We start from the raw sequence: 13,908 nt of genomic DNA, 5'->3' as shown, positions 1-13,908 counted from the left end.
GCTTCACTATATACTAATTTGGATGCAAATTTTAAAAAATAAAAAATAAATTTAAAAAAGGCTAATTTATAAAAAATAAAATAAAATATTGATTACACACTGAAACGATACTACTTTGGACATACTAAATAAAATATGTGTTTACAATTAATTTCACCTATTTCTTTTGACTTTTTTTAATGTAGCTATTGGAAAATTTTACAATATTTGGCTCAAATTATATTTCTGTTGTACAGCGCTATTTTAGAAATTTAGACTAGTGGTCCATGATAGGACGCCATTCTACTAGTCGAACCAGAAAGTCAGCTTTCATCAGGCCATTTCACCGGTACAGACGGTCCAACATTCTGGATTATTATTGTTTTCTTAAATCTTTATTTTTGAGAGAGAGACAGAGTGAGGGCAGGGGAGGAACAGAGAGAGGAAGACGCAGAATCCGAAGCAGGCTCCAGACTCTGGGCTGTCAGCACAGAGCCCGACGCGGGGCTCAAACCCTCGAACCCTGAGATCATGATCTGATCCGAAGTCGGACGCTTAAGCAACTAAACCACCCGGGCGCCGCAACACGCTGGTTTATTAACCTCAGTTCCACAGTCCCCCGCTCCAAACCAGTCGGACTACAAGGGCCAGCGTGCACCGCGCGCCTTTGGGGGCGGAACCTGAGAGACCAGCCTCTTTGTGATATCACGTCCGCTACGCCGCGCTGTTCTCCCTCCTTCCCAGGGCGCGCTCATTGGAGGTGGGAGGGGAGCGTCTGGGAGGTGAAGAGGTAGCGGGGTAGAGGGCGCGCGAATGTGGGAGGCCCCAACCCTGCTGGGTGAGCTGCCCTCGGTCTAACTTCCCCAGCCCATATTTGACCGAACCGGTTGTGAGGATCGTGTCTCCCGCGTGGAAAGGGCGGCTGGCTTCCCGGAAGTGCCGGTGTCCGCTGCGGGTGGGCGCGGGGTGTGTGACCTCACGGCAGCGTCCACAGCACCCGAGGAGGCAGTCGCGCGCCGGGGCTCTGCTTCTCAGGCCCAGAGCCTCTCCCGTAACTTGCACAATGGGTGCCAATCTATTCTAGAGCTGACCGAGGTGGGGCCGCGGCCGAGAGTATTGAGGAGGGGGGCCTAAGGCGAAAACCTTTTCTCCCCTGGCAGCCGACTTGCTTTAACTTTTCTTTGAAAAGGAGAATTCTTAACGCTCCTTGCACCTGTTGTAATGTGCGATCTTGTGGGCAAAGAAATGCCTGTTTAACTGAGCTATTGTTTCCTATGAAGTTACTCAAGATATAGGAGAATGTATTTGAATTTTAGGGGACCAAGTTTAACAAAACATTAATTTCAACTACTGTGCACGCTCATCCATACAACCTTGCGAATGAGATGATGCTACAGTTCTGGGCTGCTTCATCTTAAGGAGTTGATGTTACTTCTGGCAAGTTCTGTCTTCCCTGGCTATTATAGTTGGCGGTATGTGCCTCTGGTTTAATTTCAGGTTGATGCCTTGTGATGCCCGTCCCTCCCCACCTTCCCACCTCCCTGAAATGAGAGGGGAAAAGCCCCTTAGAAATGGAGGATTCTAGGATCTCCCATGCTTTTGCTTTGGGACATACGTGACATGCTGGATCTCTGACTTAAAAGTTACAATTTAGGTCAGTCCCTGCCAGATGATTGTTTTAAATCACTGTGGTCTGATTTGCCATGGCTTTTTATTGCAGCAGCAGGCCTCCACATTTAATAGATAAATAAGCATATTAAAAATTTTTAAGAGTTTTTTGGGGCAAAAATCAGTTCCAGTTAGCACCAAACCAAAAATGGCTAGGAGGACTCTGCAGATCAGAACCAGAAGAGAGACGTAATAAAATGCAGCAAGAAAGGAAAGTGTTTGGCCATATTTTAAAGCCTAGGAGGCTGTTTGTGTTTGGTTTTCTTTAGCATTTTGCTTTTGTAACCTAGAAGCGTGAGCAAGCTTAGACCATGGTTTGCTTACACAGGCCACCACAGCTTTAAAGCTGCATCAGTCTAGTAGCCTCCTTGTTTAATTAATTTGACCCAATGCAGGGGCTCATAATTTTCAGAAATTGCATGCATTGGAACTCAAATAAGCCTTTTTTTTTTTTTAACACTTAGCTATATCCGTCATCATATGATCTCATTTTCTACTAAGAAGCTTTTCATACATTTGAGTCTAAATGGGATCATTGAATGAGCGCAGAGTCAAGAGTAAAAGAGTATTTTATAGCAAAGTGGTCTCTCAAATCTGATCTGCTTAATGATTTTTATGCATAGCTTTACATTGCTATTACAGCCCCTCTGCTCCCCAAGGAGCTTAGGACAAATCATTTAGGAACATGAAATGTTCCTTTTTGGAATATTAATCACAGTTGACATTAATTATGCTTAATATTGTAGCAATTGCTTTTTTAAGATTTTTTTTTAATATTTATTTATTATTGAGAGAGAGACAGAATCGGGGAGAGGCAGAGAGAGAGGGAGACACAGAATCCAAAGCAGGCTCCAGGCTCTGAGCCGTGAGCACAGAGCCCGACGTGGGGCTCGAACTCACAAACCACAAGATCATGACCTGAGCCAAAGTTTGACGCTTAACCAACTGAGCCACCCAGGCGCCCCAGCAATTGGTTTTTATAAATACTAATCCTCAGAATAAGCCATAGATCAAATACTACTGTTATCCTTATTTTAACAGATAAACAGGATAAGTCATCTACCCAGTATCACACGACTGGTGGCAAAGCGAGGATTGGAACCCAGATAGGGTAACTCGAAAGTCCACACTCTAACACATACTCCTGCAGAGAGAACACTTGACTGGTGAGAAAGCTCTGCGCTTTGTCACTTCCCCCCTCTGTCTCATAAAACATTACAGGAGAAATTTAAGAATTGTTTTCTTGATGGCATCAATGGTGTTTTACCAGAGTAAAACTCCCAGTCATTCTGCTGGGAGGTGGGGAGAAGGCAGAGAAAAGAAAAATAAAATGTCTGAGAAAGAAGGTAGAAAAGAGCATCTGCCCAGAAAGATAAACCTTGTATGATTAGAGTCTGCCCAAAGCCGGCTAAGGTCTGCAATAGTTTACATGCAGATGAAATACTTTACTTTCCAAATGAAAGTTGAGTAGTGGGGAATACTTCCCTCTCATGTGCTTTTATTTTGAGTAGTAGGTTCAGATTGATAGATTCATGTCAGATATCCAACAACAACAACAACAACAACAAACAGCTTTAAGAAAGAGGGTGTCTTCTGGGGCTGATGGGATTTGGGACTTCTTTGATCTTTCCTTAAAAATGAAAAGGGGAGGGGCGCCTGGGAGGCTCAGTTGGTTAAGTGCTCGACTCTTGACTTTGGCTCAGGTTATGAGCTCACACTTGCTGTGTTCAAGCCCCCTGTCGGGCTCTGCACTGGCAGTGCGGAGCCTGCCTGGGGTTCTCTCTCTCCTTCTCTGTCTGCCCCTCCTACCCTGATGCGTGCTCTCTCTCTCTCTCTCTCTCTCTCTCTCTCAATAAATAAACTTTAAAAAAAAATGCAAAGGGGACAGGGAAGTAGCAGAACGTGACCCATAGAGTTCCAGGCACAGAAACCTCAGCATGAATGCGGGCGGGCCACCCCAAAAGCCTCCTGAAGCACCCAGGCACGTTGTAGCACCTCGCATTGGTTCTCCTTTCTGTACTTCTGATGGTTGTGGTTCTTGATTAGGCTCAGCGCTAACTCAGACCATGTGGACCGCTGATGAGATTGCGCGGCTGTGTTACGAGCACTACCAGACCAGGCTGCCCAAGCAGGGGAAGCCTGAGCCCAACCGTGAGTGGACGTTGCTAGCAGCCGTGGTGAAGATACAGCCTGCCATCGACCAGGCCTGTGGTGGCGCTAACAAACCGGTGCAAGGTGAGACCTTTCCACCTCCAAATGCTCCCTCTCCCTGTCAAAGATGGTAGAATTGTTCCTGGCCGTGCCGGACGGCCCTGGCTGGGGGCAGATGCAGTGGTGGGAATGTTCCCCTGCTCTCCACCAGGTGCCGCAGTCCATCCGGTGGTGGGAGTTGGCCATGCCAGAACCACAACCACAGCCCCCGGTTGGGTCAGCCTGTAAGAATGCTCTGGAGGAGTCTGCAGATGTGAAACCTGAGGAGGGGGACCATTCACATTATGAGAGCTCACTTAATGATTCATTCTTTTCCTCTCAGTGACAAAGGAAGTTGTCTCAATGGGAACGGGGACGAAATGCATAGGCCAGTCCAAAATGAGGAAGAGCGGTAAGCCCAGGTGGGGTCTGGAAACCACTGTCCATGTTGTCTTTTCCTCTTCTCAGCAAAGGGGCCGTATGGCCGAGGTGGCCAACCTTAATGTTCCCGCTGACTATCACTCCAGATGGAAGGACAGAACTCATTTTTTTTTAAGTTTATTTATTTTGAGAGAGAGAAAAAGCGTACGCATGAGTTGGGGAGGGGCAGAGAAAGAGAGTATCCCAAGCAGGCTCCACACTGTCCGCACAGAGCCTGATGCAGGGCTCACGAACCGTGAGGTCATGACCTAAGCCAAAATCACGAGACAGCTGCTTAACTGGCTGAGCCACCGAGGCACCCCATAGAATTCATTTAAAGAATGGAAATAAACTGTGAAAGCAAAGGCCTCCGGGAACATACTTTCTGAGTAGATTGAAAGTTGGCCAATATGTTCATGCTCAAACCAGAAGTCCCCCGGACTTAGCCACCCCACATTTTATCTGAAGCCTCCAAAAGCAATCAAATGGAGATTTGGGCACCAGCAAGAATATGGAAATCCCTTAGAGATCTGGCATCTTCACCTTCTGCTTCCAGTTAGCAGATTCCTTCTCAAGTTTGCTTTCCTCATTTTCCCCGCCTTGCCTCCCAGTTCCAGGACCATTATGGATTGAATTTGTTGAGGTTATATTACCATAAGAGGAAGTGTGATACCAGAGTACAAAAGACTTGGACCCCTGATATTTTCCTATAAATCAGTAGTTCTTGGCTATGGGGAGATTTTGCCCCCAGGGGACATTTGGCAATGGTTGGAGATATTTTCGGTTGTTACAACTAGGGGGAGGGGGATACTGTGCTACCTGCCTCTGGTAGAGGCCAGGAATGCTGCTAAACATCTTGCATATCCACAGGACAGACTGCCCCAACAAAGAATTTTTTAACCTAAAACGTACAGTAGCGTTGAGTTGAGGAAACTCTGCATTGCCTTTAATCATTGCAATACTTTCTGACAAAGTCCTCCAGGAGCTACGTGGCCATCCTGGCTGCTGGGGGAAACCACTGTGTTCTACTTCTAGGAAACAGGGCCTCTCCATGTTCTCTATGTCTTCACTAGTGTCCTGTCTTTGCCGCAGGAGACATCCTCAATGATAGCCATGCTGAGGTCATAGCCAGGAGGAGTTTCCAAAGGTAAAGCCACATCCCCAGACAATCTGATTTAGCCTGCCTTGGGGGTCCCACAATGTGCATTTCTAATAAGCTCTCCAGTAATACTGACCATGTCAGTCTGTGAACTACTCTTTGAATAACACTGGTCTACACAGTGGTTCTCATGCCCGATGTGCATCAGAATTACCTAGGTTTGTGAAAACCCAGATGGCTGGGCCCACCCCTAGAGATTCCGACTCAGCAGGTCCAGATCGCATTTCTAACAGATTCCAGATGATGCTGATCCTGCTGGTACAAGGGCCGCACTTTGAGAATCACTGGTCTAGATCATTCTCGTAATTCCCGATTCCAGTGCCAGTCCCGTTGGGCTGCAGTAGCTCTTTCTTTCTCAGGCAATCACCCAGCCAGTCTTTCCCTGTATCGCAGTGATCGGTCGTTCATTCTGATAACATCTTGCACCCCATTAGGTACCTTCTGCATCAGCTCCACTTGGCGGCCGCCCTGAAGGAGAATAGCATTTTTGTCCCTGGAACTCAGAGAGGGCTGTGGAAACTCAGACAAGGCATCTTGTTTGTGTTTTTCTCCAGCCATACACCCTGTAAGTATATTCAAGCCTTTGGGTTGATGTTACGTTGTCTTTTTCCTTATGTTTGTCTTATCCATAGATGCATTTCCCAAAAAGCTCTTCTGGCTGAAGTGTAGCTACAGCCAGTGGACAGTGCCTTTTTCTGAACAGGCCATTGTGCCTAATCACTTCTCTACCAAGGAAAGGCTCAGCTCCCAGTTCTCAGCTCCCAACAGGATTGTGAAGCTTAAACCTCCTCAAGGTCTGAACCCAACAATGGGGCTTAGAAGCCCAAAGCCTTGAGTTCTATAGAGATTTATGCTGAAACTCATTCTATTCATTCATTCATTCATTCATTCATTCATGCAACAGATACTTTCTGCTACTTGTCAAGTACAGTATGACATACTAGATGTACAGCAGTGAATAAGATTAGCCCCTGGCTTAGCCTCATAGAGTCTTTTAGGGAATGTAGACAGTCATGATTAGTTAAGTTAAATTTTGATGAGTTATAAGGGGATGTTCAGGTGCTGTGGTTGTATTAGGCAGAAAAACTAGGCATAGCCTAGGGGTGGCCACTCTTTTTTTGTCTTGAAAATTGAAAATAATTTCTACCCTTTGTAGACAGCAATTCAGGGATGGCAGTAAAATTTCCTTACCCTAAATCCTTTGAAATAAGAGCAGACTATTGTTCTCTGAGTATTAAACTTTAAAACTAACACGTGCATTTTGATCAGATACAGGCACTCATTCTAAAGAGATAGCATAGCTGCCAAGATTTGGTCATAATTCAAATCAAAAATGTGATATAGCTTAAGAAAGAATGAGTCTATCAGAAAATAATTGGTTGAGTCAAAGGCCAGAAAAACGACATGCAGAGTGAAGTAGGCAGGGCTCATCCATGCTTAGTTATTAGCAGCAGAAGCCAAAGAACCAAAGGATGTCCAAGAACCAAAGGATGTTTCCTAACTCAGTGCTTCTCAAACAACAATATGCATATGAACCACCCGCAGATCTTAATAAAATGTGGATTGAAATTCATTAGGTCTGGGATGAAGTCTGAGGTTCTGCATTTTTAACCAAGTCCCCACAATGCCAGTGGTGTTGGCCTGTGCACCACACTTTGAGTAGCCAGGGCTTGGCTGATCCCGATGGCAGGCGTATCCTTATTGTGGAGAGAGAAGCATCTGCAGGTCATGGCTGTCCAGACCACATAAATCTGTGGTCCACAGGCTGGTCCATAGCCAGATGGGAAAAATCAGGACTATAATGAGTTTTTCAAAAAGCTAATTCCTTTCCATGTGAAGGTTATAAGATTTTTCTTTTATTTTTCATCGTAGTAATTAGGATTTTTAAAGATCTTACTTGATGGAATACAAAGTAATCTGTTGATCTTAAAATCTACTGGAAATTTTACTGGTCTGTGAAATCAAAATCTAGAACCACTGTTCTAACTTTCCTGGGCTCATGGGTAATCTTTTAAAATGTGATGTCCACCCATGCATGGTTTGTCTGCAGGAGGAAAGAACACTACCTGGAGAATTTGACTATCTGGCTCCCTTGGCATTTATTCCTCATTGCTAATTGAGAATTTGGTGCCTGGGTTAGCTACTTCCGGCCCTTACTTGTGAGTTTGATTAGCATGAGTCAGCCTCTGGAGCTTTCTGAGTGGGAGGTGGGCCCCAGTCAATTCTCCAAAGTCACTGTCACCTTGTGAGACCTCTGGAAGCCTGCCAGCCAGCCTTTCTGGCAATACGCCCACATCTACCTCTTTTGCCTTTCCCACTCTTAGGTTATAAAGACTACAAATGTATTATTTACATGCTTTAAAAAAGCAACACACATTAGGTTAGTGTTTGAAAAAGTAGCTCCTTTCTCACGGGGAAGCTGTGCTTTTTACTAACCTCTGGTTTTCTTTGATTCTGTTTAAGCATAGAGTTAGGTGAGAAATCTCTAACCGACTGCAGGGAAATGCCAGCTATATAATTCACTGCAGAGTCTTTACTGTGAGGACATACACAAAGATCTCCGAGATGGGGAAACTAAACATTTTTGCCAAACGTGTTTAACCATGAAATCAGCCTCCCACTTTGGTTTTCCATCTCATGGGATAACATCCCACAAAATGTGCTGGGGAACCTGTGCTCGTTGTGAACCAAAGTTCTTAACTCAGGACGGCTTTGCTCCTCAGGGGACAGTTAGCAACATCTGGAGTCATTTTTGATGGTCAGGCTGGGAGGTGCTATTGGTAGCTAGTAGTAGGTGGAGACCAAGGAGCTGCCAAACATGTAATGGAAAGGAGAGCCCCCACAGCAAAGAATTGTCTGGCCCAAATGTCAGTAGTATGGAAGTTGACAAATCGTGATCTAAACTAGTGTTTTCAGAACTTCCTGGGATGAGAATTACTTGAGATCTTTGTTTAAAGTATTCAGTTTTCCAGATCCTACCACCCCAGCGTTTCTAACTCACTCGGTCTAGATAAGATAGAGTCGCAGAGGATTCTTACTCAGGAAGTTTGGACAAGTCTTCCTAATACATCTCAGGGCAGCTGGAAAATAGAATTAAACTCCATTTAAGACAGTGGTTCTTCGTAGGGCTCCTGGGTCGCTCAGTCTTAGGTTAAGCTTCCCACTCTTGATTGCAGCTCAGGTCATGATTCCAGGGTGATGGGATCGAACCCCTCATCGGGCTCTGGGCTGTGTGTGGAGCCTGCTTAAGGTTCTCTCTCTGTCTCCCTCTGCCCATCTCCCCTGTTCTCTCTCTTTAAAAAAATAAAAAAATAAAAATGAAAAAGACGGTGGTTCTTAAACTTGAGCCTGCATCAAAATGACCCGGAGAACTTGTTGAAACATACATTGCTGGGTACCACCTCCAGAGTTTCCAATTCAGCGGGTCCACTGTGGGTCCCAAGAATCTACAGCTCTCGCAAGTTCCTAAGGGATGTTGATGTGGCTGGTCTGGGGGCCTCACTTTGAGAACCACTGGTTTTTAAGGGGTTCCTTCTCCTGCAGGTGGGGATGCCTCCATCATTCCAATGCTTGAGTTTGAAGATCAGCCCTGCTGTCCCGTCAGTAGACGTTGGGCCAATAAGCCATCAGAAGAAGCCAGTGGTAACCCAGAAACTCCTGAAGATGGAAAGAAATATGAAGACCTGGGTAGTCCTGTGACCAAAAAGATGAGGCTTGAACCTGGGATTCCCGATGGTGTGGCTCACTGTCAGAGTTTGGACAATCTGGAAAGTGGTCCAGTCCCACCAACTGTCAGCAGCTCTGATGTCCCCACACAGGAACTGGCCACTGTCGCCGGAAGGGCCCCCAGTGGTGCCAAAGTGGTGGACGTTTATAGAACTGGAGCCAAATGTGTGCCTGGAGAAGCTGGAGACTCGGGAAAGCCCGGTGCAGCGTATCACCAGGTGGGCCTGCTCCGGGTGAAGCCAGGCCGGGGAGACAGGACCCGCTCCATGTCCTGCAGTGACAAGTTGGCACGGTGGAATGTCCTCGGATGCCAGGGGGCACTGCTGATGCACCTTCTAGAAGAGCCTCTCTACCTGTCAGCCGTGGTCATTGGGAGATGCCCGTACAGCCAGGAGGCCATGCGGAGAGCTCTGACTGGGAGGTGAGAGGGCAGGGAGGGGAGGGCTCAAGTGGAACAGTCTTCCTGAGAAGCAGTCTGAGAATGTGTCCAGAGAGCCTTAAGGGTATCCATATGCGGGCGCCTGGGTGACTCAGTCAGTTGAACATCCCACTCTTGATTTCAGCTTAGGTCATGATCTCACGGTTCTTGGGATTGGACCTCATGTCGGGCTCTGCACTGACAGCATGGAGCCTTCTTGGGATTCTTTGTCCCTCTCTCTGCCCTTCCCCACTCACACATGCATGTTTTCTCTTTCAAAATAAATAAATAAAAACTTTAAAAGAAATCCATGCATTTTGTTCCAGTGGTTCCATTGCTAGGAGTTTGTCCTAAGGAAATAATTAAGAAAGTGCTCAAACATTTAGCTTTGTGTGTAGTCATTTTTTTTTTTTTTAAACCGGATCCACACGCAACACGGAGCCCCAACGTGGGCTTGAACTCAACCCTGAGATCAAGACCTGAGCTGAGATCAAGAGTCGGACACTTAGCCAACTAAGGCATCCAGCCACCCCATGTAGTCATTTTTAAAAAAGAAAAGGAAACGGCCAGCAAGAGATTTTTGTTAAAACTAATATTGATGAAAATTTGACTTGGAAATGTTCATGATGTTCAAAGAGCAAGTCAAAAGATACAATAAGTTCATTTTGGTCTTTATATATTTATTTTAAAAGAGAGAGCACGTGTGAGCAGGGGAGGGGCAGAGAGAGAGAGAATCCCAAGTAGGCTCCACACTGTCAGCACAGAGCCCTACTTAGGGCTCAGACCCACAAACTGTGAGATCATGACCTGAGCCAAAATCAAGAGTTGGACGCTTAACCAACTGAGCTACCCAGGTGCCCCTGGTCTTAAAGTATATGTGCACATAGAAAAAAAACTGTCAAAGAATATGTACCAAATTATTAGAATGATTACCTCTGAGTTGTGATATTATGGGTGTTTTTTTCTTCTTTGCAATTACTCTTGTTTTCTAATTTTCCTGAAGTACCTATATATATATATTGTTATAATTTTTAAAAACGATCAACATCAGTGTTAATTTTTTAAAAGATAAAAGACAAAGCATCATCACCGAAGTGTGGTCTCCCTAAAGAAGGGCAGCCAGACCCAATTAAGGCTGTGGTAACTGAGGGCAGGATGAGGCCATGGCTGGAGGGGAAGCCTGTCGTGTCAGATGTGCTGCTCCCCTGAAGCTCAGTCCAGGGAGCAGCTGCAGGGTGTGACCCACTGATTCCACTCCTGGGTACGTATCCAGGAGAAATGGAAATATACATCCACATAAGAACTTGTACACGAATGTTCATAGCAAGGTAGGTCATAGCAGCCAAAACCTGAAACAGCCCAAGTGTGCGTCAGCTGGATAAACAAAAGGGGGTGGACTGTTATGGTGGAATATCAGCCCCAAAAAGGAGTGAAGGCCAGATACAAGCTGCGACATGGATGAGCCTTGAAAACTTTATGCCAAGTGAGAGGAACCACATAGTGTATGATTTTATGTAGAGAAATGTCCTAAACGGGCAAATCTAGAAGGGGATTCGTGGGTGCCAAGGGCTGGAGAAGGGTATGTGGAGTGACTGCTAACAGGTGCAGGGTTTCTTACTGAAGGGATGAAACTGTAAACTTAGACTGTGGTGAAGTTGGCACAATTCTGTGAATATCCAAAAACAAAATGTATTTTACACTTTAAGTGGATGAATTTTATGATATATAAATTACATCCCAATAAGATGTTGGGTTTTTCTTTTTACTTTATTTTGTTTTACAGAGAGCATGTGCGAGCCAGGAGAGGGGCAGAGGGAGAGAATCTGAAGCAGGTTCCATGCTCAGCGCAGAGCCCAGTGCAGGGCTCAGTCCCACGACCCTGGGATTATGACCTGAGCCGAAATCAAGAGTAAGACACCCAACTGACTGAGCCACCCAGGTGCCCCCCAATAAGATGTTTTTTAAAAAATAAAGCAACCCAGGGGTGCCTCAGTGGCCCAGTCGGTTAGGCATCGGACTCTTGATTTCTGCTCAGGTCATGATCTCACAGTTCATGAGTTCAAGCCCCACATCGGGCTCTGCACTGACAGCATGGAGTCTGCTTGGGATTCTCTCCCTCCCTCTGTCTCTCTGCCCCTCCCCCCACTCATGCTCACGTGCGTGTGCACCCTCTCTCTCTCAAAATAAATATATAAACTTTAAAAAGGCAACTCTAGGCACTGTATGCAAGATATTTTCTGAGTTTCCTGTGCTTTCCCCGTTCTGAGACCTTAAAGTTGCTGTCTCCTCAGTTCCAGAGCAGCACCACGTTGGCATGTAGATTGTGTGAAAGATACAAAAGGAAAAAATGAAACTTTTATATTATAGTATGGTTTGGGTTTCTGGTGTGTGTGAAGGATTCCCTAGGAAACAGATGCCACAAGTTAATATTTCTGTTTAAGGTTTTCACATCTTTCAAAGCCAGTACCAGGAGTGGAGTTTGGAGTCACTAAAGTCACTGAGGGGTGGTGACTCAGTTCATCGTTTTCACTTCAGAGTGATGGGAAGGGATCTCCCTTCAGCCATGAGGTTCATATGATCTAGATTCTGTTCTGTTATGCCCTCTCGCCGAGACTCAGGGGTGAAGTGGTCCACAGTCCTCCATATTCTCTTCCTCGAACAGAGGGCCTAAACCAAATGCATTTTCCCTCACATTAGGTGTCAGAACGTCTCAGCTTTACCCAAAGGCTTTGGAGTTCAAGAAGTGACAATACAGCAGTCCGGTTTACTGTTTGAACAGAGCCGCGGCGCAGTGCAGGCAAAAAGGGCTGACAGCCCAGGCCGACTTGTTCCTTGTGGCGCAGGTAAGGTATCCTGGTTCCCCTTGCCCTGGAGTGACTTTTCCCCAGACTGTGGGGTGGCCTGGGAGACGCTGTGTCCACCCAGCCTGGGAAGGCAGTTTATTACCTCAGTGGTCAATAGTGTGGGCTTGGGGGGTGCCTGGGTGGCTCAGTTGGTTGAGCGACCCACTTCGGTTCAGGTCATGATCTCACGGTTTGTGGGTTCGAGCTCTGCGTTGGGCTCTGTGCTGACAGCCCGTAGCCTGGAGCCTGCTTCGGATTCTGTGTCTCCCTCTCTCTCTGCCCTTCCTCTGCTCGTAGCTTGTACGCTCGCTCGTATTGTCTCTCTCAAAAATGAATAAACATTGAAAAAATTTTTAAAAAATGTAGCGTGGGCTTGGGAAACACCCACCCTAGGTCAGGTTCATGCTCTCTGTGACTCTGGGCAACTTACTTATCCTGTCTTAGCCTCAAGTTCTTTATTTTTAGGTAAGAATATCATTTCGTAAAGAATCCAATTTTAAAAAATGGGCAGAAGACATGAATAGACATTTCTCCAAAGAGGGCATCCAGACGGCCAACAGACATGTGCAAAGATGCTCAACATCATTAATCATTAGGGAAATGGTAATCAAAACTACAGTGAGCTATCACCTCAGGCCTGTCAGAATGGCTAAAATCAACAACACAAGAAACAGGTGTTGGCAAGGCTGTGGAGAAAAAGAAACCTCCTTGCACTGTTGTTAGTAGGAATGCAAACTGGTGCAGCCATTGTGAAACACAGTGTGGAGGTTCCTCAAAAAATTAAAAATAGGGGCACCTGGGTGGCTCATTCAGTTAAGCGTGCGACTTCAGCTCGGGTTGTGATCTCACAGGTGGTGAAATCAAGCCCCACATCGGGCTCTCTGCTGTCAGTGCAGAACCCACTTTGGATCCTCTCTCTCTCTGCCCCTCTCTCTCTCTCTCTCAAAAATAAATAAACATTTTTTTAAAAAGATTTAAAAAAATTAAAAATAAAACTACCCTATGATCCAGTAATCATACTACTGGGTATTTACCCAAAAAGTACAAAAGCACTAATTCAAAGGGATACATGCACTCCTGTGTTTACAGTAGCCAAATTATGGAAACAGCCCAGGTGTCCACTGGCAGATGAATGGATAAAGAAGAGGTAGTGTATATACACAATGAATATTAGTCATAAAAGAAAAATGAAATCTTGCCATTTGCAACAGCATGGATGGAGCTAGAGAGTATTATGCTAAGTGAAATAAGTCAGAGAAAGACAAATACCATATGATCTCACTCATGTGGAAGTAAGAAACAAATGACAAAGGGGAAAAAATGGAGACAAACCAAGGAATGACTCTTAACTATAGAGAACAAACTGATGGTTACCAGAGGGTAGAATGGGGGAGGATGGGGAAAATAGGTGATGGGGATTAAGGAGTGGAAGAAAAGTCTGTCATTCTTTATTAGGGCTGTTATGAGGATTAAATGAGAAATTCTATTTCATTCAATTACCTTGT

At 45.5% G+C, this 13,908-nt stretch overlaps 1 protein-coding gene across 6 annotated transcripts in view; it reads left to right on the top strand.

The window, feature by feature from the left end:
• Positions 1-729: 729 nt before the first annotated feature.
• The window catches only part of ADAT1 (adenosine deaminase tRNA specific 1), a 44,575-nt gene continuing 31,396 nt past the window's right edge, over positions 730-13,908 (top strand). For all 6 annotated transcript variants that reach the window (XR_007455877.1, XM_049622495.1, XM_049622493.1 and 3 more), the window contains exons 1-7: positions 730-1,451; positions 3,694-3,882; positions 4,181-4,249; positions 5,350-5,404; positions 5,851-5,981; positions 8,960-9,563; positions 12,258-12,403. Coding sequence is in view for 5 of the 6 variants with exons in the window: in XM_049622495.1 (XP_049478452.1) it covers positions 3,714-3,882; positions 4,181-4,249; positions 5,350-5,404; positions 5,851-5,981; positions 8,960-9,563; positions 12,258-12,403 (1,174 nt within the window). In the remaining variant the exon portion in view is untranslated. The remainder of the gene's footprint in view (positions 1,452-3,693; positions 3,883-4,180; positions 4,250-5,349; positions 5,405-5,850; positions 5,982-8,959; positions 9,564-12,257; positions 12,404-13,908) is intronic.

Source organism: Panthera uncia (assembly GCF_023721935.1).
Source record: "Panthera uncia isolate 11264 chromosome E2 unlocalized genomic scaffold, Puncia_PCG_1.0 HiC_scaffold_20, whole genome shotgun sequence".
Taxonomy (NCBI): Eukaryota; Metazoa; Chordata; class Mammalia; order Carnivora; family Felidae; genus Panthera; species Panthera uncia.
The sequence above is the reverse complement of the archived record's forward strand: the minus strand, read 5'-3'. Positions and strand labels throughout refer to the sequence as shown.